The sequence below is a fragment of the Vigna angularis genome, chromosome 2, assembly GCF_016808095.1.
Source record: "Vigna angularis cultivar LongXiaoDou No.4 chromosome 2, ASM1680809v1, whole genome shotgun sequence".
Lineage (NCBI taxonomy): Eukaryota > Viridiplantae > Streptophyta > Magnoliopsida > Fabales > Fabaceae > Vigna > Vigna angularis.
In genome coordinates, this window is record NC_068971.1 from 5,954,549 (window position 1) to 5,980,490 (window position 25,942).

Here is a 25,942-nt window from a genome sequence, read left to right on the forward strand (position 1 = left end):
TTTCGCTCTATTCGAAATAGAAAAGTAAAAATGAAAAATAAAAATACAAGTTGAAATTATTTAATTGAAGAGAAATAAAAAATATACTAGAAATGTTATTTAGTTAAAAGAATTGTTTTTATTATAATTGTTTTTATTATAATATTAAACTGTATTACTTTTATTCATATATTATTTTTATTTATTCAGTGTACTTATATATAGGGTAAAGTAATTTTTTTTTGGTTTAATATCTATTTTGATACCTCAGTTTGTAAGGTGTATTCAAAGTTGTCCTTCTTTTTTCAAAAGTTCACTAATGTCCTATATTTTGCAAAAACGGTTCACAATAGTCCTTTTTGTTTACGGCGTTAAAAAGGCCAACAACAGACTTGTTCTGCTGGAAAAAACTTGATGATGTATACAATTATTGTTGATGTGGCACTGTGAGGTCATTTGAGACCAATGAGAAGATGGTACGTGGTAGATCCCTTTCCACCCAAATTTAGGGTTTAACAATTGCAGAATGGGCAAGGACTTTCTCTGCAACTGGAGGTTCTACCACGAATTATCGTGGAAGCAGGATTCAGGTATTCACAACGGCGGCGTGATTGTTGTGCAAAGGAGAACACCATGACACTACGATTCGGTCCTCGTGATGTAAATGAGTTTCTAGTTTTATTTTGCGCAAGAACGATGAACTCGCGAGGAGGAAGATGCAATTTAGGGTTTCTGTTTCTGGATTTTTGTGTTTAATTTCGCTAAAACTTTTTAACAGAGCAAGGAAATATGGTCTTGTGTTATTAAATAATGCAATTAGAGTATAAAGTCCTTAGGATGAAAATTAAACATGTTTATTTTAGGTGGGGGCAGTAATTCTTTGTAGGAGCTTGGCGATTGGTTGCTGTAGAAGGGTTTCTCCACTATAATTTTGTTCTTTATAGAAACAATATCCACCATTTTCTTTATTTCATTTAATGATTTATGTGTTATTACCTATAACGCTTCTTGATTGCATCAAACTTTTCCCATCTACTGGATTTGTTGAGAGGGGAAGTTTGGATTTGTTGAGAGGGGAAGTTTGGAGGAACGTGATCAAAATTTTAGGAAAGGGGTAGATGAATGTCGTATTAAAAAATGGATGCTAAGATTGCCATTTTGGAGAATGACATGACAAACCTCAAGACAACTTTAGCAACAATGCTGTTGATGGTGGAAGAAAATCAGAAGAAATTGGTGTTAATGCTGGAGTGGAAGAAAATGAATGTTCCAATTTTGAAACCCTAATTTTGAGTGGAAAGAGATCTGCCACGTGACATCTTTTCATTGGCATCAAATGACCTCAGAGTGTTATGTCAATAATAATTGTACACGTCATCAAGCAGCAGAGCAAGTTTGCTGTTAATCTTTTTAATGCCGTAAACAAAAAAGACTAACATGAATCGTTTTTGAAAAATATAGAACATTAGTAAACTTAAAAAAAAAAAAAGAGGACAACTTTGAACACACCTCTAAAAATGGAAGAACCATTATTAAACCATTTTCCGTTCGTGAGTTTTCGTACTTTATTGAGTTTGGAGCCAGACTACTCGGCTCCTTGACCATTGCACGTGATCATCTTCGCCCTCTTGATGTGAAAACATCACTGAAACAAAACAAGTAAACAAAACGCCAAGCAAAAGCAATGATTTATAGAATCTTTTATATCCAAATGAATTTTCAATCTTATTTTATTTAAACATTTTTTTATAAATAGCATATCCTCTTCATTCATTTTTGGATATATACGAAAAACCATGTGTTCTAGGAAAGTAATTTTCATTTTCAATAGTCCTATCACGTTAAATAGTCACATATAATTTAAGAATTGAAATTTAAATTGTTTAAATATTTATTTCCTTTTTTATTCTAACATTTTTTTAATAATAAAACCGTAATAAATTTTACATTTCAAAATAAATAATATTTTATATATATAATGATTAATCCTAATAATATAAATTACTACAAAAATAATCATTAATGTTACTTTGTTTATGTTGAATAGAAAAAAAAATCAATTTAAAAATGTACTTTTTTTATGAGTATTCAAATATAATATATGTGAAAAACTCCTATTAAATTAGATTTAAAATTTTTAATTTACCGATAGAATTTCCTTATTATAGACGAATATGTAATTCAATTTTTTTTTCTTGTAGTGCACATCTTAATTCTTGTCAAGTCTAATGAGGTTGAAACATCCTATGCATTTTCTTAATGATTTTTAGCAAAAGTTTCCTTTTACTTTTGTCTTATAATGAAACTTACGTTTGAACCTTTTTTCGCAGCTTATAAGGTGATAAGATTCAAGAACCGACTCTTTTCATAAACAAAAGTATGGTGAAGAGGATATTCCACTTTTTAACGAACTTCTTTTTTTGTTATTTTTCCCTTTTACTTGATAAAAATCCTTTCCTTTTTTGTCACATAATTAACCGATCGATATAATCTATTGCCATTTATATTTACATTAAATCTAAAAATAATTTAATTTAACAAAAATAATTGAAACCCATTTATTGCGTAGATGAAATTTTAATTTTTTTTTCTCATTTTGTTTTGTTAATATAATTAAGTTTGCAACCCATTTTAACTGCTTTAAATTCAACCCACCACTAGTTAAATTTTCAGTCAACCAAATATATATATATATTCTGAATGGTATACAGTCCGAGAAGATTTTTGATGCACTAGCACGGATCACAAACTAACTTGCTGCATGTCATACACATTCAACAGATATTCTCTCAGATTCTTCACTAACTCATCCATGTTCATTCTGCATTCCTCATCCATCTGCATATAATAACACAACATTACAGATCATGCATTTGCATGATTAATCATAAGGGTGCATGAAAGGTGTTTGATATATGTACCTGAGCAATGATGTGGATTATAAGAGTACAAGTGCCAAATGGTAATACACTGCTACTGGTTGGAGAGAGATGCAGCTTTTCAAGAAAGGCTAGTATGTTGCAGACTATGTCCTTTTGCTTCTCACAATGGATTCCAATCAGTATTTCCTCATCTAGGACTCTTGCTTCAACCTCAAACAGTGATTCTTTGTTGTTTTCACTGCTATTGCTCAAGCTTTTCTTTGAGCAAACTTCAGATTTTCTTACCAATGTTGATGAATGATGTACTACTCTTTTCTCACTGTTTTTATTTTCCAATTCTTTCACCCTCTCTTGAAGTTGTCTAGTGTAATTCACTGCTTCACGAAGTACGTAAGCCTTGTCCATCTGTAAAGTTGCACACCAAATCTTACCGTTAATACAAACTAACACAATTTTTAAATATTCAACTTCTTTTTTGATATTATATTATATTATATTTTTTTTAAGTGCTTTGCATCTCAAAAAGAACAATAATGCATTTGGGACTTTAATTATAAGGAAAATATTTTTTTAATAATTTTTTTCACAAACTTTTTTACAACTACATATATTATATTTTATAATTGATTTATTTTAAATATACGTATCATTAAAATAGTAATAATGCTCTAAAAAAGTTGTTAGAATATGTAGCACTAAATATGGGAAGTGTACCATGAAAACTTTCTTTCTTTCTTTACTCGTGTCAGGTTTTGAATAAAATAATATTTCCCATTTGCAGTGATAATAATAGTGAAAGTGCATCCCCAACTGCCCTATTCTGCCCAATAATTAGTGTAAAATTGTAAATAAATAATTTCAAAATTAAAATTAAAAAGACATTGACAAAATAATGCCGGGACAAGCTGTTGAAAAGGGATTCCATACCTAATCAAGCATGAGCGAAAAGCACAACAATTATTTGGAAAGAACAATAAAAAAACCTTTTTATTTGTTTTATTATCCAAAAGTTAATTGATAATACAGGATTACCGTTTTAATATTAGACAGTAACACATCTGAGTTTATGTACTTTTTTAATTCTAAAAGAACATATCAAACTATTTCATTACATATTTTATCAATTTATATTACTTCAATAAAGCTAATTTAATCCCTGCAAAAAGAATACATAGGAAGATGAAGACAAAACGCAAAGTCCGAGAAATAAGAATTATCTTACTATTTCCTTATTAATATAACAACTAGACTTTTCATTAATGAGTTGACTCGAAAAGTAACAAAACAAAATAGGTCAATCACACTATATATATATATATATATATAAAAGAAAATGCATGATGAAACTAATGTTAATTCTTATAAGAAAAATCAGTGTCTTCCATGGATCAAAAGAAGATATTTCTAACCAACACTGGTTGGCAAATAAAAAACAGAATTATTTATTAAAAAATGCAAATAAAAACCCATTAAATAGTGAGAAAAAAAAACATGTTTTTAATATGCATTTGAATGAAAGAAAATCGGTTTGAATTTTTAGATAATACTGAATGTTCATGATATAGTAACTGACCCTCTTGAGTCCAGGAATGGTGGCTGAAAGTGCTATGATGCTCCCTGTGAGTTCCTGTCTCCTTTTCCTCTCAGCAATGATGTGATGCTGTGTCTCACAAGACCTTCTAGCCCTCTTTCTTGGCTGAGCCATGACAGGTTCAAACTGAGATCCATCTTTCACCACAGCACCACCCCTTTTACTGCAAGATCCCTGCAGTGTAGAAGGCTTATGTTTTGCGATTGGCTCAGCAGTTGAAGTATCAAAAGAGAGAAGGTATGCTGATGATGATGGTGGTGGTGGTGGTGGTGGTGATGTTTTCAAGGACTTGATGGAGTTGGAACTGTAGCTTTTCTGCACAGTGTCACCAATTGCTTCATCAAATGACACGCTGCTGTTGCTGGGACTGTTGTTCTCTCCTTCAGGTGACAAATTCTGTGGCTCCTCAAGGATCTCTCTCAGGAACTGTTGCTCATCAAATGCATCATACTCTTCCATTTCCTGTGACAACTATGAACAAAAAGTTCTGAACTTTTTCCCTGGTTTGTTCATGGATATATAGCAGAATGCATACTCAAAAACCCAGAAATTGAAACTAAATGTGGTTGAAGAAGGCTTTACCAGATCGGAAATCCAGTTCTCCAATGAATCCTCCATGTTTTATGGATCTGAGAACTCCTTTTGTGTGAACCTCTGTGTTTCTGTGAAGCTGATAGCAGCACTTGCAACTTCTGTATCAGATTGCTGTGACTGTGATGGAACAAGGTTCAACTTTTATATATACTACTTGTATTCTAGGATGATTTTTTATTTTTTATTTTTATTTTTATTTTTCTCACACCTTTCATGCGATTATTATGTATTGAGAAATTTATACTCGTTTCAAGCATACTCCGGTTGACTAAACAAGTTGTGCATTTGTTTATTATATTATTTACATGGTTTTCATTTTGTGGCAGGTGGTGTAAAACAAATCCTTAAAGTCAAAAAATTAATATTTTATAACATATTTAGTCTTAAAATAAAAAAGTGCTATTTTAATAATTATACTAATTTTTAAATTGTAACAATTTAAAATGTAAATACAATTTTATAAAGGTGTGAATTTATCAGACATTATGATGGAAACAAAATTTATGTATGATGATTTATGTAGAGGTAATGTCACGTGATATAAAATAGAATGAAATCCTTGTAAATCCCTCTTAGTAGTAGACATTATTTATTGGTTTTATAGGTGACTGATTTCTATAATGCAAATATTTTACTATCTTTATATAGTATCTTGTTCGGTAGTAAAAAAATTAAAAATAAATAAATTTAAATTGTTAGACAATATAAAAAATAAAAAATATGTTAAGTTTATTATGATTTTTGCACGGTAATATGTTATGTTTAGGTTTATTATCATTCGACAGGTTTTTTTTAGAATATAGATAGGTTCTTTAGATTTTTTTTAATTGGATTTTTATTTTTTAAAAATTTACGTGGTATAGTTAGTTTTTTAAATAACGTGGCAAGTTGTTAGATAGCTAAGTTTGATGTAAAATTTTGTTTTTCTTTCAAATTAAAAAAATTGAAATTTGTGCCACTATTTTTACCTTGTATCAATCATCATTAACATAGTTTAATTACCATCTTTATCATTCTCGTTACTAAAACTGTAAAAATCTAAAAAACAAGGAAGTCACTATCAAACTTGTCTTTTTCTACCAGAATCATGAAACTCAGTTCATGTCGCCATAAAGATCACCACAACAACCAAATCAAAACTATGAATCCATCATCCACCTTCACCCAAACCACTGAAACACAACAACCAGTCATCATTAACACCATTCAACTTGTTGAGGTACAAACAAAGTCTCACATCGAATAAAAGAAGAGTTGGACATGAGTTTATGTACACATAGATACCTCCATTGGTAAGAGGCTTTTTGGAGTAGTACCAAAAGCAAATCCGTGAGAGCTTGGCCCAAAGCGGACAATATCTTACCAAGTGTGGAGATCTATGTATATATCGAACTTCCCCAACACAACTACCATCTTCATCATCTCGCTACTAGAACTGCAAAAATCCAAAAAACAAGAAAGTCACTATCAAATTTGTATTTTTCCACCAGAATTGCGAAACTCAGTTCGTGCCGCCATAAATATCACCATAACAACTCAAATCAAAACTATGAATCCATCCTCCACGTTCACCCGAACCACTGAAACAAAACAAGCCAGTTAATATATAGTTTTTTATATATAAAAAATTATTATACTTTTTATGTATTTTAACTCATTTTTTTTACTTTTTGGCTTTTGCAATCTAATAACTGTAAATGATACTTTATTATTTTTATTTATTTTCAGTCAAATATCTTTAAAAGTTATTTTTTATTTTTATTTATTTTCATCCATGTATTTGATAAAGAAAAGATTATAGTAATAATGAAAATTACATGAACATTTCACGTGTCAAATATTTCAATAATTTTTCTTTGCATTTTTAAATCAATGACGCCTCACTTATTATATATTTTCTTTTTAAATATTGTCCACTATTTTCTCATAATCACAATGATGATGATATTTTTATATAGTCTGACATCATTAAAATAAAACATAATTAATATAAAATTTATAAAATACTTTTCATTATTTTTCAATTAAATCAGTCATTGTCCCTCTTTTGTTTTTTTTCTCCCTTTATTATTGCACAAGATATTATATAAATTTTAGGTACGGACAATGTAGTATGTGAGCTAATCAGTGATAAGAATACATTATTAATCGCCAAAAATGGAACTTGTTGGATCCAAGACTCAGACCACTATGACAATTATTGTGTGCAAAGTGCCAAAAAGTATAGTTTATTTTATTTCTCATAGGAAAATGAATGAAGCTTTATTTTATTTTATTTTTAACTAAGTTGGTTAAAGTTCTAGCATGATTGTGAATCGAAATTATGAAATTACTTTTATATATATATATATATATATATATATATATATATATATATATATATATATATATATATATATATATATATATATATATATATATAGGTTTGCTAAGACGCGTATGTCTGTTTTTTAGGTGGTATATTTTAGAATATGTACCGGATTTTAGTAGATAAAAATATCCTTATATATAATGGATTCTAAGTTTTAAGGTTAAGGATATTTTAATAATTTACATTCTCAAAACTAAAAAAAAAAATCCCAAACCCTTACTCACCTACTCTTTGGTATCACAAAGAGTTGTGTTTAAACTGGTATCAACAAAATAAAACTAACTAATGTAAAACTTGTCAACTTTAAAATAATGACTAGTAGCAATAGTTCATCTGTAAGAGAATGACTAATGACAATAGTTATTTGTATCGTAACACACTTTTCTGGTCTAAATATATTATCTCTACTGCTCAACCATGTTTCCGTATCCATGACCTTAGCTTTTAAAAAAATCTAAAATTATTTTGTTGGTGCTGCTGCCTGAACCATGGAAGCCTCTGTTGCCTTCTCTCTCTACACGCGAACACCTTTTTGGGTTTTATCCAAGATACCAGTTCTAATACTTATCCCTACCTATGATAAGCCTTACTCAATATTATATGATATCTTGCTGAGAATTAAGGAGTGCATGTTTGATGGCCATGGAGAGTGCGTTTCCGAATCAGATGGAGTGTTTGGAAAAAGGGTTTGATTTCACATGTGATTTCTGATTGAGTGGAGAAATCGTTTGTGAGATGTGGCAGAGGTTAATATAAATGAAAATTAGCTTGATGCTCGTTATCTATGCAGTGACTTCTTAATGAGAGTATGCTATAAATCTAGTGATTGATGCACCCTTTCTCGTGACTTCTTCATACAATAAAAAAAAGTTTTTGAATCGGATGTCGACATGCGTTTGTCCTTCAACGGATGTCGATATCCGTTCACGGATGTTGACATCCGTTTAAGAATCTAATGCATATTCAGATCCATTTAAATATTACTAAAGAATAAAATAGGAATGGAGAGGTGCCAGGAGCACTGTGTGGTGGTGCAGGGAGTAACTCTCTAAACTATACTATCAACTTCATTTTAATGTAATAATTAATTACCATTGATGGAGATCCCTTTTTATTTTGTACACAATGAAATATGAATTGTTTGTGGTTAGACACCAATTTCTATTTACCTTTAACACATTCTTAAACACTATTCAAATTATTTCATTAATTAAAATGCATTACGTCTAATACATTAATATTACAATTACATTAAATGCCCATACAACAAACACATCAAGTACTTTAATATTACAATTACACAATTACATTACATTAATTTTTTACAACAAATCATGGAAGTTTAATCAATAGATATTACAATTACATTAAATACATATAATAAACATCATCCCAAATAACACCTTCAACCATTTTTCCAACATAAAAACATATTTATCTAAATTTGATATTTTCATTCTTTCACCATCCCTTTCTTCCATCTTCACGACGGTTCAAGTCATTTCTTTATTTTTCTGACTTTCATAATCCCTTTCTTCTATCTTCACGACAATTAAAGTCATTTCTTTATTTTACAGACTTTCATGATCCCTTTTTTCTATCTTCACGACAGTTCCAACCATTTCTTTATTTTTGGACTTTCTTCAATTCTTTGTTCACTGTACCATTGAAAATAATTGTAGTCAACCAAATCTTAACTCCCACTCTATTGAACAACACAACAAAAACACGCTTCAAAACACACTTCTAGGCCCCGTTGACAACAAAAATAAAAAACAGTTATTTTTGTTTCCATGGATCTTATCTTGAAGTTAGACAACTCCAAATTTTTTTTCCTTATTCTTAGGGTTTCTTACAACTTGAAACACTACATTCTTACAACAATAGCAAATGAGTTTTACACTCAACCTCCTTTTGGTGCCACTATTATGTTTCATCCTTTAACCATTGCATGTGCAAAATGAACAAGAACGAGACTAAGACACGTCTCACCCTGAACAATGTTTGAAGCCTTCCACAACCTCTTCTTTTACAAACCCCACCTCTTATTAAAAGTCACAACTTTAAATGTTAGGACAAACAAACTAATCACTTAGAAGGAGATGAGTTAACATGTTAAATATTAAATTATTTAACAAAATGACACTTCATTCACTAATACAACTTACCACGTCTTGACGTCATTTATGTCATGTTAACGGAAATGATTTATTTGTTTCACATTTTTAAAAATAAATACCTACTTGAGACTACTTAAAATTTAAAAACCCAATTGAAATTTCAATACAAATACGATAATCATCCAAAAGTTTTAACTATAATTAATAAAAAAAAATCCCAAATATAATGACCTTCCATTAATAAACATTGATGACGACACATTCCTTATATTTTGCTAGTTTTCAATTATAATTATAAGCATGCACCAAACAGTTTTTGTCACACATAAAAAAAAAAGAAGTATATTTATAACGCAAATGGTTTACAATAAAATAACAAATTTTAAAACAACAACTGTAATTTGGTAATTTGCCGAAGGTAAATGATTATATCACGTTACAAACTAAAAATTAAAAACATGCATTTATTAATAAATTATTAGGTTTATTAAAAAAATTGAGATTTATTGAGAAAATACAACAATGAAATTTAAACCCAATCATATAAAAAATTATATTATTAAAAATCTTAAAACAATAAATTAATAATTTTTCATCTTTATATATTATTCAATTTTTTTATTTCTATGAAATTTATAAGTACGCTTAAAATTTTAATACAAATATTATTAGTTAATATTCACAAATTATGAAAACTTCAACAATATAAAAATGCATTCAAATATTTTTAAATGTAGGCAACTCTAATTCCAACAAAGATTTGTTTTCTATAGGAGGTTTATCATTCACGTTAATTATTTGAGATGACAGTGTTTATTTAGATTAATATTAGATTATTAGATTATTTTATAGAAAATTTGGAGAAAGATGAAATTAAATGTGAAACTAGAAGAAAGTAAATGATTTATGGTGATTATTGATGAATTATTAATTTACTTTTATATACAAAGATTGATTTTGAAATGAATTTTAACAATTTTTTATTATTATTGACAATCAATGAACAATACCTTTAAATCATTATTAATTTTTAAGAAATATTTTATTTTCATTTCCTCAACTAAATATTTTTAATCAAATAATATTTATATTTTAAAAAATGCATCTAATAAAATTTTAGTATTATATTAAAAAAAAATTTATCAACTTTTATTAATTTAGTAAAATCAATCACGTATCAATCAATGTTATAATCAAATCTATTTTTTTCATTAAATTACATTATTTCACGTTTCCTTATTTTTAAATCAACCATTCACTCTTCACAGATATTGTGTATAAAATTTCCACGAATGTGATCATGGCAAAATAGACTTACTAAGCCATAGTTGAGAGTTGTATTTTGCATCATCTATTAATATATATATATATATATATATATATATATATATATATATATATATATATATATATATATATATATATATATATATAAAAGTATTAGATAATACTGATAATTTTTAACATATTTTTTTAGAGAAAAATTAGTTTTAAAATGTTAAATGTTATTAACAAAATTTTAAATTTTTATTTGTAACTAGCATAATTGCAACATTTGGGTAGATAGGACAGTTCATAAACATCTAAAAATCATTTTCATTTTTCCTTTGGGTGGGATTACTTTGTGTCTGCGTCAAATCATAACCACAATCACAATACTCAAACTCTACAAATTTTAATCATGAAATTAGGTAGCAAATTAGAATAATCGTACGAGAATAAGACACAGCTTAATTGGCTAGAATTTTGAAAACGTTTATATTGAGTGATAGTAAAATAAAAAAAAAAACAAAAGAAACAAAAGACAAAAAGATAAGGAAAAATATATTAAGTATAACAAGCTATATGTAGATGCTATACTTAGAGTATAACATCACCAAAATATTTTAGAAACATTTTTAGATATGAATTGGACGAAACATGACAAACCGGCAAATGTATTAGAAAAGGAAATAAACATAAAAAGAAACAAAGACAGACAGAGAAAAAAGAAATAGCTAATAGTTAAAAAAGAACCTGGTGTAAAAGACAAAAATGGTCTACGCCTTCGTAATTATTAAAATGCAGAAAAATGAAACATGAATAATTGCTAAAACGATATCAATGTCCCATGCTACGTTGCAGCCTTGCAGGTGTTACAAGACAAGTTTTTTAATACATCCAAAATAAATTATTTAAAATAGACTTAAATATTTACTTAGTTCTAATGTTAAGTGGTTTTTTTTTTAATTTAGTATCTGATTTTAAAAGTGCATAGGTTGAGTTTAAATTTGTAAAATTGTATGAATGAAGTTATATCTGTTAAGTGGCAGTAAAGACGTTAATTCCTACTAACGTAGCGAATGAATCAGTAATTTTTTTCTTCTCTCTTTTGTTGTGTCGAGCTTTTTCTCTCTCTTACATATTAATGGTTTTCAAAGTTCAAGAACTTTTCTTTGCTTTGATAAAAAAAACCCAAAAGGACTTCTCCCTCTTATTCCACATATGGGAGGCTGTATTCTTCATCTGGCAACGTAAGGGGCTTATCCAACCCTGCAACCGAAGTCACAACGTCATCCATGTCGGAAGCGCCATCGTCCCTACGCTCCTCCTTCTGCGTGCACAAGTTCTTTGAATCTTGCCCTCACAGGTGTTGCCACGACGACCACTTGTAAATGGACAGTGGTGATGTTACAACGGTGACTTGTTCGTGACTATAGGTGTTGAGTCCATGAAGATAAAAAAATGAAGTAGATCCTCGAGCTGTGATTTAATCTTGATTTTTTCCCGATTTCAAATTTTTATGTCTTTTTTTTTGCTTGAGAAACTGATTTCTTATTTAGTTTTCTTCCTGTGGACGTGGCTGTAAATGATGAAGGTTTGGCTTGGGGATTTGGCAGAGGTTAATGAAACAAAAGCAAAAAATGAATGAAGAAGAATTCTTGATTGAAAGAATTGATGATTACAATATGTATGAGTCTCCTTGAACGACAATTGCAAGGGAAGATGATGGAGGGAAGGGGTGATTTGGTTAAAAATGTAGGGATTATGGGCAATTCTCTTTTAGAACAAAAATCAGTGAAAACTAAAGAATTCCTTTTTTAAAAAATCAGTGAAAAATTGAAGAAGCTATTGGATCTTAGTAAAGGAAGGAAGAACGTGTTATGGTGAAAAAAAAATAAAGATATGCCCCTATTTGTAGAATTTAGGCACTACAACATGATGAGGTGTGTCAGTAAGGCTAATAGATTGTTAGAAAAAAGAAAAAAAATGAAATTGGAAACCATTAATATGGAAGAGAGAGAAAGTTGGACACAATGAGGAGAGAAGAGAAAAAATATTGATTCATTTGCCATGTGAGCATGTAGTTAATGCCAACTTAACCGACAAGACTTCATTCTTACAATTTTTATAACTGAGACTCAAAATATGCACTTTTAAAATCGGATACTAAACTAAAAAAAATTCACTTAACACCACATGCACGAAGTAATCATTTAAGCCTTTAAATATGAAAAACATAAATATATATATATATATATATATATATATATATATTATACTTAAATATCATCGTATTGACTCATAGCTATGTCATATTATTCATATGATGGACTGAAATATTGGTTAGATTAAGTGTATTGAAGTTCATAATTTGAGTTTTGTAAAATGTTATATTCATGGTAATTTTAATTCATAACACTGTTTTTCAGTAGTATATAAATAATATTTTTTTCTTGGTGATTAGTTTTTAAATTGAAGGAGGAATATGTATGTAAACTTTTATTGATTTTGACTTTAATAGAAAGTTAAGAAAAAATATTTTTGTTTTTACGTTATGTTAGTATTTTGATTCCAAGTTTGTTAAATAATATTTTTTGTGATCAATTTTCGTATTTGATGTATTATCTCTTTTAGAATCTAAAATTATATTACGGTAAGTTCAAAATGTAGATTATGTTCTTTTTTTCTTTAGAGGATTGAAGGATGAAGGGATATGTAATTTTTCTTTGGTCTTGACTCCAGTGTAAGACTAATGAAAGTTGTTTTTATTTTATAAATAACGTTAATGTTTTGATTTAAAGCTCATTAGATAACATCATTAAACTCGTTTTCTATATTTGAAGTATTATTTGTTTTTGAACCTAAAACTCTGTCACAGTTTTGTTTTTAAAAAACGTTTAAGAGAATTAAATAAAATATTTAATCTTTTCTTAACCTTTGACTTCTAAACAATTTGAGACGGTTGAGTGTCTGAGAATATAAATAATTTAAAAATAACAATAATTGTCATTTAGTATATAAAAATAGATTTACAAGTAAAATAAAATTAAAAATTAAAAAAAATAATCTAGAAGACAATTTTTACAAATACCCGCTTAACTTAGTGGATTTTTTTCATTTATATTTATATTTATATTCCTAAAACTTTTTGAGTAAGTTTCTTTATAATCATTGAAAAGAGACAATCGAATTATCTAATTCTTATATAGAATAAAAAAATAATGAAAAAATATATAGAGACAAAAACACGTGTTACCACCTAATGGACATTTATCCCACCACCAAAGATTAAAGAAAAACATATGAAAACCAAGACTCGAATAAATCGTTATATCTAAAACTTTAATTTCTACTAGACCCTCAAAATATTTTTAGGATATCCTAAAAACAATAATTTCCATGATCAATAATATTCAAAATATAATTTTGAAATCATATCTTTATCTTAGTGAAACGTGTGTGGTCCTACATTCTTGTGTAGAAGATGGTTCAAACCTATTCTTATAATTTAACTTAGTTTATAGAAGACGACGAGAATGTTCTAAATTACTCTTCAAAACACGCTATTATGGCATTGCAATTAGTAATGGTATAAAGTTTAACATACCATGTAACATTTTTTTATATTTTCTTTTTAATAAAAGGTACATGTTATTCATTACACTACTATATTCTTTATAATAGGATTTTAGGGATATTTTTGTTTAAAGTAATTGAATATTCTTTTTTTTTTCAGCATCACATGATTTTGAAGACGTGATCAGTGCATTGCTTTCAGACAAGTAATTTTAGGAGCAATAAATGTTTCGACCAACATGTTCACTGCTTTTCCTGCATATTTGGACTAGCACGTGCATTCATCAGTTATTCATGCTTCAATAAAATATGCATTTCAGCTTTTTTTTTTTTTTGGCCTTGGTCGGCAATAATTGTGGTTGGTAGGATTTTTAAATTATAAATAACCTGGTAAAAAAAAAAACACCATAAACATTCGAATTAATTAATCAAAAACTATAATTCAGAATTTTTGTTTCAGTTGAAAATTTCTACGATCGCAATATGTGTCACGACTTATCTCTAAACACAAATAAAAATAACAAAAATGTGTTACCGTGTAGGAATATATTTACATTCTAAAAAGTGAGAATAATAAATAAATATGCCAATTTTAGTAGGTTTATTTATTTTCATTATGAAAAACGTAATCGGAAAAGTAATGAGAAACTAATATGTTAGTCAGTACGTTATATAGAGTTTATGTTAGTGTTAGTAGCTTAAAACTGGTAAGTTAACTTATTAAATCATAATTACTTAAAAAAAACACTTTCAGGTGTTTTTAATGATTTTTTATCTTTTGATTTGTTTATACATGAATTATTTCAGTTGTAATTTTTAGTTTCAGTTATTATATCTTTTTTTTCATGATATATTCTGCTATTGATCTTATATTATATCTTAAAGTATTTTAAAAAAAGTTTAAAATTAAGTAAAAATAGTATATACTTAGCGGATGCATACATTTTGGTCATATTATTTAGCGTATTGATTAAAATAAATAGTAAAACATGAAAATACTAAAAAATAATAGAAAAAATAATCTAGTATTATTATTTCTTGAATATTTATTTAATCAATAAAATAAATATTAAAGTATTAACATAAAAAAAAGAGAAATGGAAAAAAACCAAATCAAATATTTAACTTACTTTATATAGAAAAATAACTAGGGAAATTAATAAATATTTTTAAAATATGAAAAGGAATAAATATAAAAAAATATATGCTACCATTTCTTCAAAATATTATTTCAAGTAGTATCTAAAAATATTTTAGAAGCAAATAAAAAGCTTATTTATTTCTAATTAAACTAAAGAAACTTTTAGATAATAAAGAAATATAAACTTAAAGTCTGTAATACATTCATCATATTTCAGTTTGAGCTGATAAGAAAATAAAATTCAAATGAATTTAAATCAGCTTTTAAATTTGGTTAATGATTTCAATATATTTTTTTCTATACCAACTTGGATTGGTTCATTTATAAAAAAACAACTTCCTTTGAATCTTATGTTTTAATTTCCGTTGTGTGCACAAACTCTTCAAACTAGCAATAAAATCTGTATATCAATAAACTGAAACATTCGTGGTGGGACTAAAAGATACGCAGTTGAAAAAAGTAAGACCAAGATGAATATCTCAGTGAATAATATCAGAGATTTAGCATGGCTAAAAAAAGTTTACAGTAGAAATTGTAGTCCTTCAAAAAACCAGTACCAATTTTCATTGACAAATTCCTCTCTGAACAATTCACATTATTCTAAACAACCAGTTCCTTCACTCCAATTCAAAAGAGAAAAAGGAAAAGATGACAAACACCAGATTCCATAAACATCCAGTGAAAGTAAGGAAAGGGTTCAAGGTTGCACTGATACTCAAAAGTTCAACAAGAAGACAAATAGGAAAAAAGGTCATATTAGTTAACCAGCCATGGGATGATTAGCAATATACTCAATAGCAAGATTACAGGAGTCAATTTTATCGGCTTCCTTGTCTGGGATCTCTAACTTGAACTCCTCTTCCAGAGCCATTACAATTTCCACATTGTCCAAGCTATCCAAACCCAGATCCTTCTGAAAATGGACATCTGGAGTCACCTGAGGAGCAGAAGAAACCAATACACACAAGAACATCTCATTAGCAATGCTCACAGTTTTAACCAGATGTGCATCACCAAAATTGCAAAACGGAATAACACTCGGTGCAATCAAATTAAAGAAAATTTTAGCAGCTTTGTTACAAAGTGCAAGTGATAAATACTGTTAGAAATCCCACATCGATTAGGAATAAGACGAGTTTATAATATATAAATGGATGCAACCTTCTCCAAACTAATTTTGTAGAATTAAGTTCGGTTTAAAGTCCACTTAACAAATTCAAGATGAAGTAATCTAAGGGCTTGAGATCAACTAATAGTGTATATTTCAAGAGTGGGCTGACTGAGCAAAAGTGTAGTTGCTTCCACCCAGATTTTATCTAAAAGAGTGAGTACAAAAAGAACCAAGAGATATTTAACCATAACTATGCATTTGTTATATTGATAGTAACCCCCGAGGAACCAAAAAAATTGGAATAAAAGTTAATAGATAAAAGTCTACGAGAAACGGGAAATAAAGACCACAACCATTTCCAGTTTTACATATTTCTCATGCAATGTCTTCCCCTAGAGCTGAAAACTGAATGCAGGAATCAGGAAAAAAATTGAGGAAATACTTAATCTGATCCTAAAAAATTGAGACATTAATACATAAGTTGCTGAAATTTATTTCATGCAAATGAGTCCCTGAAATTTTTTCTATCTTGCATTTAAGTCAAAGGTATGAAGAGTTATCAACTTGACGCATGCCCATGAGTCAGTCCTAGTCCACCCTTGAAAAAACCCCTTTTAGGAGGCCTCTTCAAGCAAGGGCCAAAAAAATGCCTCAACCCTCAAAACTCCCTCTCAAGTGGGCTAGGGTCAAGATTAGGGTGGGTTTAACCCTACTACAAGACTTTAATTAACTCTTAGAAACGATATCATTTATGGTTTATGCATAATTTTCCTATAAAAGCACACAACCAAGTTTATTAAAACTTCTCACAAAATTTATGTTAGTCTAATTAAAATGTTTGTATATAGTTCTTTGACAAATTAAAAACACTTAAATTTGCAACAAATTAGGAATTGCATTTTTTTCTTGTATTCAAAATGAATATTTTTTCTAAATAGAAGACACATGGACGGGCTCTGATGCACAGGACTTTTGTAAATATTTTGATCCCGTAGGCTTTTTCAATGGGAAGCTTTTTGACCTTGTAAGTTTTTCTAGCCTCAGCCCATGTGAGTTAGGGCCAAACCATGTAAGGAGGGTCAACTTAAGTCCTTCTAACTCCCAAAATATAAAATTCATAATTTAATTCCATACAACCACTCCATATTAGTGAAAAACAAGGAAGCAAGCAAAATCCCAAAGAAGCCTAAATCAATTACAGATAAAAGTTTCATTCTATATAATCCTTCCACGTTAGCAAAAATCAGACATAGTGGATGAACCAACAATAGCCACCAAATGAAATCTAAAGCCATAAACTTTATCTCCATCAACCAATGTAGCCAATAACCTCCGATCCAAACAAAACCTCACACTTCCAATACACCATCTCAAAATAAGCCCACGCTATTCTTCCTCCACCACCACTACCTACAAAAACAGAAATTATCTGAGACCCTAGCTCATAAATATCTACCATTACTACCCACCAAACCACACCCATAGTCCGATAACTCCAAAATACACTACTTATATGAAATTGGGCATTTACTTAAGAATTCATTGAAGTGAATCAAAAGTGTATTACACAGTTCATATCTAGTTACACCCTATCTTCATCTCTCTCTCATCTCCCACCAAGTGGATTTGAGGAAAACTTAACCAGCCGCCTAGCCCTCCCCCATACACACAAAGCAAGTAAAGGGTGAAGAGTCTTAATCACTGAAAAGAAAATCAACAGGGAATATTATTTATATAAACATGCATGCATCATTCCGATCAATAGACTGAATTATAATTTCATAATTTGCTTTGTCTATCACTATTATTTTTAACTCTATTAAGGGGGAGAGAGTTACCTAGAATTTGGATAAAAACAAGACAGAATAAAAAAAGGGAAAAACAGAAAGAAAAAAAATGCTTCAAAGCAAGGGGACAGTCTTCCAAACTCCAATCCATCACGCCTTGGCACGTCAAACTCTAAATGCCTTCATAAAAATGAAAGCCTTTACCATTTTATTTTTCACCTTTTGCTCCGGAATGTGTGCTATAAACAATAAAAAATGCAAACTCTAAAAATATTACTGAAATTGTCAGAATCTTGTTACCTGAATCTTGTTATCAGAAATTATGCTTCATTAAAAGAATCTTGTTATCTGAATCAATATTTTGATAAAAAAAATAACATAGAAGCCAAATATCATACTAGGTAAGGTCTGACACACAACACAGAGAACAATTCCCCCCATCCAACCCTTCCTCCACTTAGTGATATGAGTCCTGTGGACCAGGCCACCAATTTAGGAAGATATTGACAGAAATCATAATCAAATACACTATAGAAGAAAGTTTGAGTCACACCATGCCCTAGTCCCCCATAGTTTTTTTGATAAAAACATCACTCTCAGAAGAATGAACAGCTAAAAACAATAACAGAATTTGCTCTTTTACCTAAATTCCCTCATTAAATATTTGAAAAATTCCCCACTAGTGATGTGGACATCATTGATCAGGCTAAAGCTCTTAATTCCCATGAAGCTCAGACCCATAACCAGATGGAAGCCCAAGACCCAATACAAGTTTAGGAGGGCCCATGATCAGCGCGAAGAACTATAAATTGGTCCACGAAAGTTTGCAAAAGATGATGACTAATCTAATGAAGGTGCCATTACATGATGGAACCAAACAAGTGGAGAACCACATGAGGGAGGTGCTACTCACATGTACTTTTTGCTTAGAATGAGAATAGAATGCCTAATTGTTGCTCCGAACAAAAGATTTAGAAACTTAGTTAGGTTGTTTTTTCTTCTGTAAAAGAGGTATAAATAATTTGGAAATGAATGGAATAGACAAAATGTCTAGTTATAATTTAAGGTGAGAGAAACTCTCTGTTAGGGTTCTTCCCTGAACTTTTTTTATCTTATTGAGAATTCCCTAAACTTTGGGAAGAACCTTTTCGGGAAAATCAATAAAATAGTGATTTGTGACTTGCACTTTTCCCAAAATTAAGATTACCAAAAGTAACCGTATGATTACTGAACTAAATTTCCAGACTATGGGAAAATCCATATAGCAAAATAAACGGATCACTATACACAGTCTCACATAACACAACAAAGCACAAAAACAAGTCAGGTGGTTACGGCAAACTTTCAAATGTTGAATAGACTTTGTGAGCTCAATAAACAGAATAATGATTTGGAATATCTAATCCTCAATTTCACACTAAATAAGATTACAATCACAACCCAGGTTATTTATAACTGAGCTAAATTCGGGGAACATCAATTGGTTAAATCAACGGAATGACAATTTTTCATTTTCGAATTAACCAAGGCAACAGAATGTAAACACCACCCGGATAGTTACAGGTAAAAAAATGTCATATTTCAGGAAGATGAAAGACCCTTATAGCTAAATCAATCAGAATTCCCACTGACAATTTTTGAAGGCAATTAAGAACCCAAACACCACCCAGATTCCAATTGAGCTAAATTTCCAAGTGTGGGAAAACCCTTTTGCCAAAATATAAAAAAGGCCAGCGACATTCATTCCCCGTTTCCCAAACAATCGGACAACCCATTTGGTGAAATCAGCAGATCACAATTCAGAGTACCATTTTCTCATATTTCTTATTTGACAATAAGAATACAGAAAAGGATGGAAGAAATGAAAGTAGGGAAGGAAAAGGAAGAGGGAAACCTTGGAAGGATCGACTTTGGGGAAATCTTTGACGACGGCGAGGACTCTTTGGATGACCTCCTCTTTGGAGAGATGGTCGTCGCCGTGTGATGACATGGCACGCCATGGCTGAAGTCTTGGAACGGCTTGGAGTGGCACACGAATGTGGCGGAGTACGGCGGCCCTCACTGCCATTTCTCTCTCTCTCTCTCTCTCCTTTCTTTTACCAACAAGTGAAGTGACTCTACCAATAGCTTTGGTGTATTTTAGAGCAAATGTAAATAACTAAACCCTGCACCACCTCTTCTCACTTAAAATTCATTAAAAAAAATTAATATTTTGAAACATAAAAAAAATTTATATTTATTAGATATTATTTAAAAAATATACAACATATTTTATTTTTATATTAGATGTTAAATAAATGTAAAAATATATTACTTTACTATTTCTCTTTGCATAATATTACAACAAAACCAGATTATAATTTGGGACCTCTTTCTAATTATGATATTTTGTATGATATGAACTTCTTTCAATAATTGCACTTCATGATGCTTGTAAAAAGTTATACTTTATACAGTTAAAAATGAAACAGTTAATCTAACATTAAAAAGTTATCTGTTTCCTCCCTTAATTTTTGTTATAAAACTTATTTGCAAGACCTATAAATAATATTATATATGTATATAAATAATTTAATTTATGTTAGAAGATGGCCTTGACCAGTTCTGTAAAAGCTTTTATTTTTTTCAATATAAATACATTGAATTTTAAGTTTAATCTTTAAACTTATTTAAAAGAAAACTGGTTTTGGCTACACTTTAGTGATAAGATGTAAGCCAACCGCTTTAAAAATAGCATATAACATGTTATTAGATATAAATATCTACTTGATCACTAAATAATAGGTTATTTTGAAATTTTCTAAATTTATACAGAAAAAAAAACTAAAAAAAAATTTAAGTCCGAGTTAATTATAATTGAGAGACTGTTTAAAATATTAAGAATATTTTAAGCTGCAGGAAAATATTTATTTATCCTTTGTTTTGTTTTTGGAATGAATTTGAAGTATTGAAAAAGAAATACTTGAGGGAAAAAGAGAGAACAAAATGTTGTTGTTTATATTAATTATTTATTATATTATAAATTTGAAATACATATTTTATTATATTTTAGAATCCTTAAAATAATTTAACATAAAATAAATTTTCAAAATTGAAAATTATAATTAAATAAAAAATTATTATCAAATTTTAGTAAATAAAAATTTATATTTCATAAAACATAGTTAATATTATATTAAGAAAAATAACCAAATTGCATCACAACTAACATAATATTTAAACCAATATAATAAATATTATTAGTTTTTGTTTTTAAATTATCAGTTAACAATATAAGATTGATGTTAAAACGAGTAATCCAATTGCATCTAATTTTTTTTTTTGCCTATAGATATTTTCAATATTTTATTTTAATTGCATCTTACTTGAAAATAAATATTTCTCAAAAGTCAAAAAGTCAGAGTTAACTCTATATTGTATATTATATATATACATTAAATTGCTTCTTGTAAATATAATTTCACATTAAATGACACTTATTCATTCTTAAAAATTATTTTTATCTTACTATATAAAGTAAACATCAATGATCTAAGTAGATTAGGATGATTTTTATTTTAACCTAATTAAGGAGGATCTTAATCTGTTTAAAACAGGGTTTTCTGGTATGGTGATTCTATTATCATTCTCCAAACAGCTCTTAACCTGGTCTTCATAGCTTCCACTGTAACGTGCGATTGAGAATTGTCATTCCACACCCAAACCTTTGAATCTTATTCGATTCATTTAATGACAACTTACTCTCCCATGTTCACTCATTCATGGTACCCATGTTCCCTTTCATCCTCTTCTAATATCTAAACCTTTCTCTCTCTTAACCTCTTCCCTCGTCGCCCACAACCTTCTTCGTTGCTTCTCAACAACATGACGGGTACCTCTTTCTCCTTTTTCGATTCAAAGTCTCATACTTTATAGAAAATAATATGTGGGTTTTGCTTCAATCATAATCTTCCTGGCTATCGGTTTCATGTTTTTTCTTCATTTAGTCTTCAAGGTCAAAGGGTATGCAGTTTTTTTCTTTTTTCCGTTATTGTATTTAGATTGTGCTGTTGTGATGTAATAATCTGGTTGTCATGGAATTGGGATTTCTATTATGTATGTTAATTTTCTCTGTCTCGAGTCTTTTGATTTGAGTGTTGTATTATGCATTGTTATGTCCTGAATAATGGTACATGTTTGATATTTTAAGCTGTGTTATAGTTTTAAATGAGAAGTTTGATGATATACTTTCTGCTGCCACGATATAGAATTCTAAGACAGGGGATTGCTCGAAAATAAGGTTGTTGGCTGGTTAGTGTAATGCTATGTTTTGGGGAATGCTAAGTTTATGCAAGAGGTGCATGTATTTTTAATGGATTGCAAATCTAAGTGCACATTCGTCGTGTTTGATATGATTATATATGTTTTGTTTGATAATGTCTTGGACTGTTTGAAATATGGTGATGACATTGAAAGTTGAAAATTAGAATAGTATGCTATATTTGTGAGAATGGTTGTATGAATGTACGTGTTCTGCTGAGTATATGTGTATTGGTGATGTTTTTGAGTTGTAGTAGTAACTTGCAAAAGTCTGAAAAGGGAAGTATAAGGGATACGCTCTATTGTATGAATGAAATGTTAGAATGTGTTGTGGGGATGAATTGAGTGCCTGAAGAATCTGTAATAAGCAAAGTATGAACTATGCGTGTTTACTGTGAATAGAATGATACATTTTGAAGAGTTTATGCACTGAATCATTGTTTACTTTGTTTTGTAACTGGATTAGCCGGATGTGACACATGTATGAGTTTGCCACACTGATATATGTCAAGGATGCGTTCTGATTGGTTTGATAACAGTATTAAGAGTATTCTGGTTAGTAGATAATCCTACATCAGCTAAAGCTGCATATTGTATGTTTAAATTGACATGTGAGTATCATTGCATTTTGAATTTAGTCGAACTCTGCAGTGGGATATTCCGGGAACCAAATCTTGGATATAATGCTAGGAAATTATCGATTTGAAATTTGAAAATAGATTGTCTAATTAATCTGAGCATAGTATGTTAGATGAAACAAATGTTTTCCAACTGAATCTTGCATACTGAAATGAGGTGTCTTGATAAAATGGTTCTGTGATCAAAATAAAGTAGAGTATTAATGTGTATATGTGGATTGAACTAGTTACATTATTTACATACATATGGACATTGATATAAAATCATTCTTCGATGGGAATGGACATTGATATACCCATATTCAACTATTAACTTGTGTGCAGAGTGCTCTACTGGTGTATTGAGTTTAAATGGGATTGTCTTTTTTCATTTTATGTTATAGAGGTTCTTTTGAAGTACTTAAAAAAAAACTAACTTCAATGATGCATCAAATTACAGACAATGAAGAACCGATGATTGCACCTGGAACAATGTCTGAATTAGCATTTAATAAATATAAGCGATGGCAATGGTGGTTTCTTGTGGCACTCAGTATAGGCTTTCTTATCATAGGCCAATCTGCTGCTGTTATCCTTGGAAGATTTTATTATGATCAGGGTGGAAATAGTAAATGGATGGCTACTCTAGTTCAAACTGCTGGCTTCCCACTCTTGTTCATTCCATTATATATAATTCCTTCACCTGCAGAGGCTTCAACTTCTGTTTCACCTTCCATCAAAGTTATTGTTTTGATATATTTTTGTCTAGGAGTCTTAATTGCTGCCGATAATATGCTGTACTCCACTGGACTGTTGTACCTCTCGGCTTCTACATACTCGCTGATTTGTGCATCACAATTAGCCTTTAATGCAGTTTTCTCATATTTTATCAATGCTCAAAAGTTCACAGCTTTGATTATAAACTCTACAGTGGTTCTCACTTTCTCTGCTTCTCTCCTGGCTATTAACGAAGACTCACAGGAACCATCAGGTCTTTCCCAGGGAAAGTACCTTATTGGTTTCCTATGTACCCTTGGAGCTTCTGCAATGTACTCTCTTTTGCTTTCCCTCATGCAACTGACATTTGAGAAAGTTCTGAAGAAGGAAACTTTTTCTGTTGTTTTGGAAATGCAAATCTACACTTCTCTTGTTGCCACTGGTGCTGCTGTCATTGGTCTATTTGCAAGTGAGGAATGGCGTACTATGCATGGAGAAATGGAGAGTTTTGGGAAAGGACAGGTTGCTTATGTAATGACTTTGGTTTGGACAGCAATAGCCTGGCAGGTATGCTCTGTTGGTGTTGTTGGCTTGATCTTCCTAGTATCTTCTCTCTACTCCAATGTTATCAGCACTGTCTCTTTAGCTGTTACTCCTATTGCTGCAGTTATAGTTTTTCATGATAAGATGAATGGGGTGAAGATAATTTCTATGCTTTTGGCTCTATGGGGTTTTGCCTCTTACATCTATCAGAACTATCTTGATGATGCAAAGACAAGACGTGCACAAGCTGTGCCTAGGTCTCAGCATGATTCTGCTTGTTGAAAACATTGAATTTGGCCATATCTTTGCTATAGTACATATTTTTTTTTCTTTTTATGCTTTGATTCCTTCAGTATAGCGTTTGCCAGCTTAGATTTCATTTCTCCTTATTCTCACTGAAAGAGTGAGATAGTACAGTTAAGGAGGTTTATTGGTTATTCTATAGATTATTGTTCTCTCATTTAGGAAATGAAATATTATAGGTCTGAGCACTGGTTGGAAGTCTCTGATCTTCTTATTCCAAATATTTTTTTGATGGCTTTGTGAACTGTGATAAGTTGAAAATAATTATTGGTTATTCTATAGATTATTTCAAATTGGATATAAGTTTTGTTTGCTTTTTTTCTAATTATTGATTAATTGTAATCTCTGTCAGTGTCCAACTTCTTAATCCTATCATATCCAATTGAATTGCTATATACTTATGAGTTCTCCTTTACTGTAACAACCACAAGCTTCTGTTTATGAATCAAATCTCCTTTTAGTGATATAGCAATCATATCATACTGATAGATGATAATAGAACAACTTTTCCCTGGTAGCTGTTCAAAATTTAGTGAGAATTTTCAAATAAGAAAATTACCAATGAATGTCACTTACATTTGTGTTATAAATTATGTGATTATTAATCTTTGACCTTTTTATAAACTATCAGATCTTATTTTTCTTACTGAAGCGAATTAAGTGAATAATTTATTTGAGACTGAATAGTCTATGTTGATTTCAATACTATTTTACTATTTTGAAATTTTTTATCAATTTTTTTCCTAAAAATGGAACACTCTAGCTTTTTTTTCTACACTTGTCCACTTCATTTTAAATGAGTCAAATTTATCCAAAATTAATTTCTGTTTTTTTTTCTTCGTCTTCCTTCTGGAACACATGACATTAAGAAGGCAGTAAATAATGCTTTTATTAGAGTTACTATGGCATATGCAAGGTTCCGATTACATGGTAAAATATTTATAAGAAACTGATGCAATTTTATATACTTTTAAATAAGCATTTGTAAAATTTAACTTACACGAAATAAATATTTGTTAACTGAAAATAGTTCTTAATCCTAATATAA

General features: G+C 29.7%; 3 protein-coding genes across 5 annotated transcripts; 1 reads left to right on the top strand and 2 right to left on the bottom strand.

Annotated features, from left to right (window-relative positions):
- Window positions 1-2,607: 2,607 nt before the first annotated feature.
- On the bottom strand, window positions 2,608-5,216 carry LOC108328732 (transcription factor bHLH18). Of its 2 annotated transcripts, none has more exons than XM_017562626.2 (4): window positions 5,035-5,216; window positions 4,435-4,914; window positions 2,901-3,266; window positions 2,608-2,817 (listed from the first exon to the last, which is right to left on the bottom strand). In XM_017562626.2, exons 1-4 carry the CDS (start codon window positions 5,068-5,070, stop codon window positions 2,722-2,724), a joined length of 978 nt encoding a protein of 325 aa, XP_017418115.1. In that variant the 5' UTR covers window positions 5,071-5,216; the 3' UTR covers window positions 2,608-2,721. The 2 variants fall into 2 exon arrangements, with proteins under 2 accessions (XP_017418115.1, XP_017418113.1); XM_017562624.2 differs by having other exon boundaries at window positions 4,435-4,923.
- A 10,842-nt stretch (window positions 5,217-16,058) lies between these two features.
- Window positions 16,059-20,551, bottom strand: LOC108329295 (acyl carrier protein 1, mitochondrial). Its single transcript, XM_017563446.2, has 2 exons — window positions 20,310-20,551; window positions 16,059-16,454 (listed from the first exon to the last, which is right to left on the bottom strand). The coding sequence occupies exons 1-2, from the start codon at window positions 20,481-20,483 to the stop codon at window positions 16,278-16,280; spliced, it is 351 nt and encodes a 116-aa protein (XP_017418935.1). The 5' UTR covers window positions 20,484-20,551; the 3' UTR covers window positions 16,059-16,277.
- Window positions 20,552-22,035: 1,484 nt separating this feature from the next.
- LOC108329294 (probable purine permease 11) lies at window positions 22,036-25,197 on the top strand. Of its 2 annotated transcripts, none has more exons than XM_017563445.2 (2): window positions 22,036-22,286; window positions 23,792-25,197. In XM_017563445.2, exons 1-2 carry the CDS (start codon window positions 22,280-22,282, stop codon window positions 24,871-24,873), a joined length of 1,089 nt encoding a protein of 362 aa, XP_017418934.1. In that variant the 5' UTR covers window positions 22,036-22,279; the 3' UTR covers window positions 24,874-25,197. The 2 variants fall into 2 exon arrangements, with proteins under 2 accessions (XP_017418934.1, XP_052728839.1); XM_052872879.1 differs by having other exon boundaries at window positions 22,281-22,417.
- Window positions 25,198-25,942: the final 745 nt, after the last annotated feature.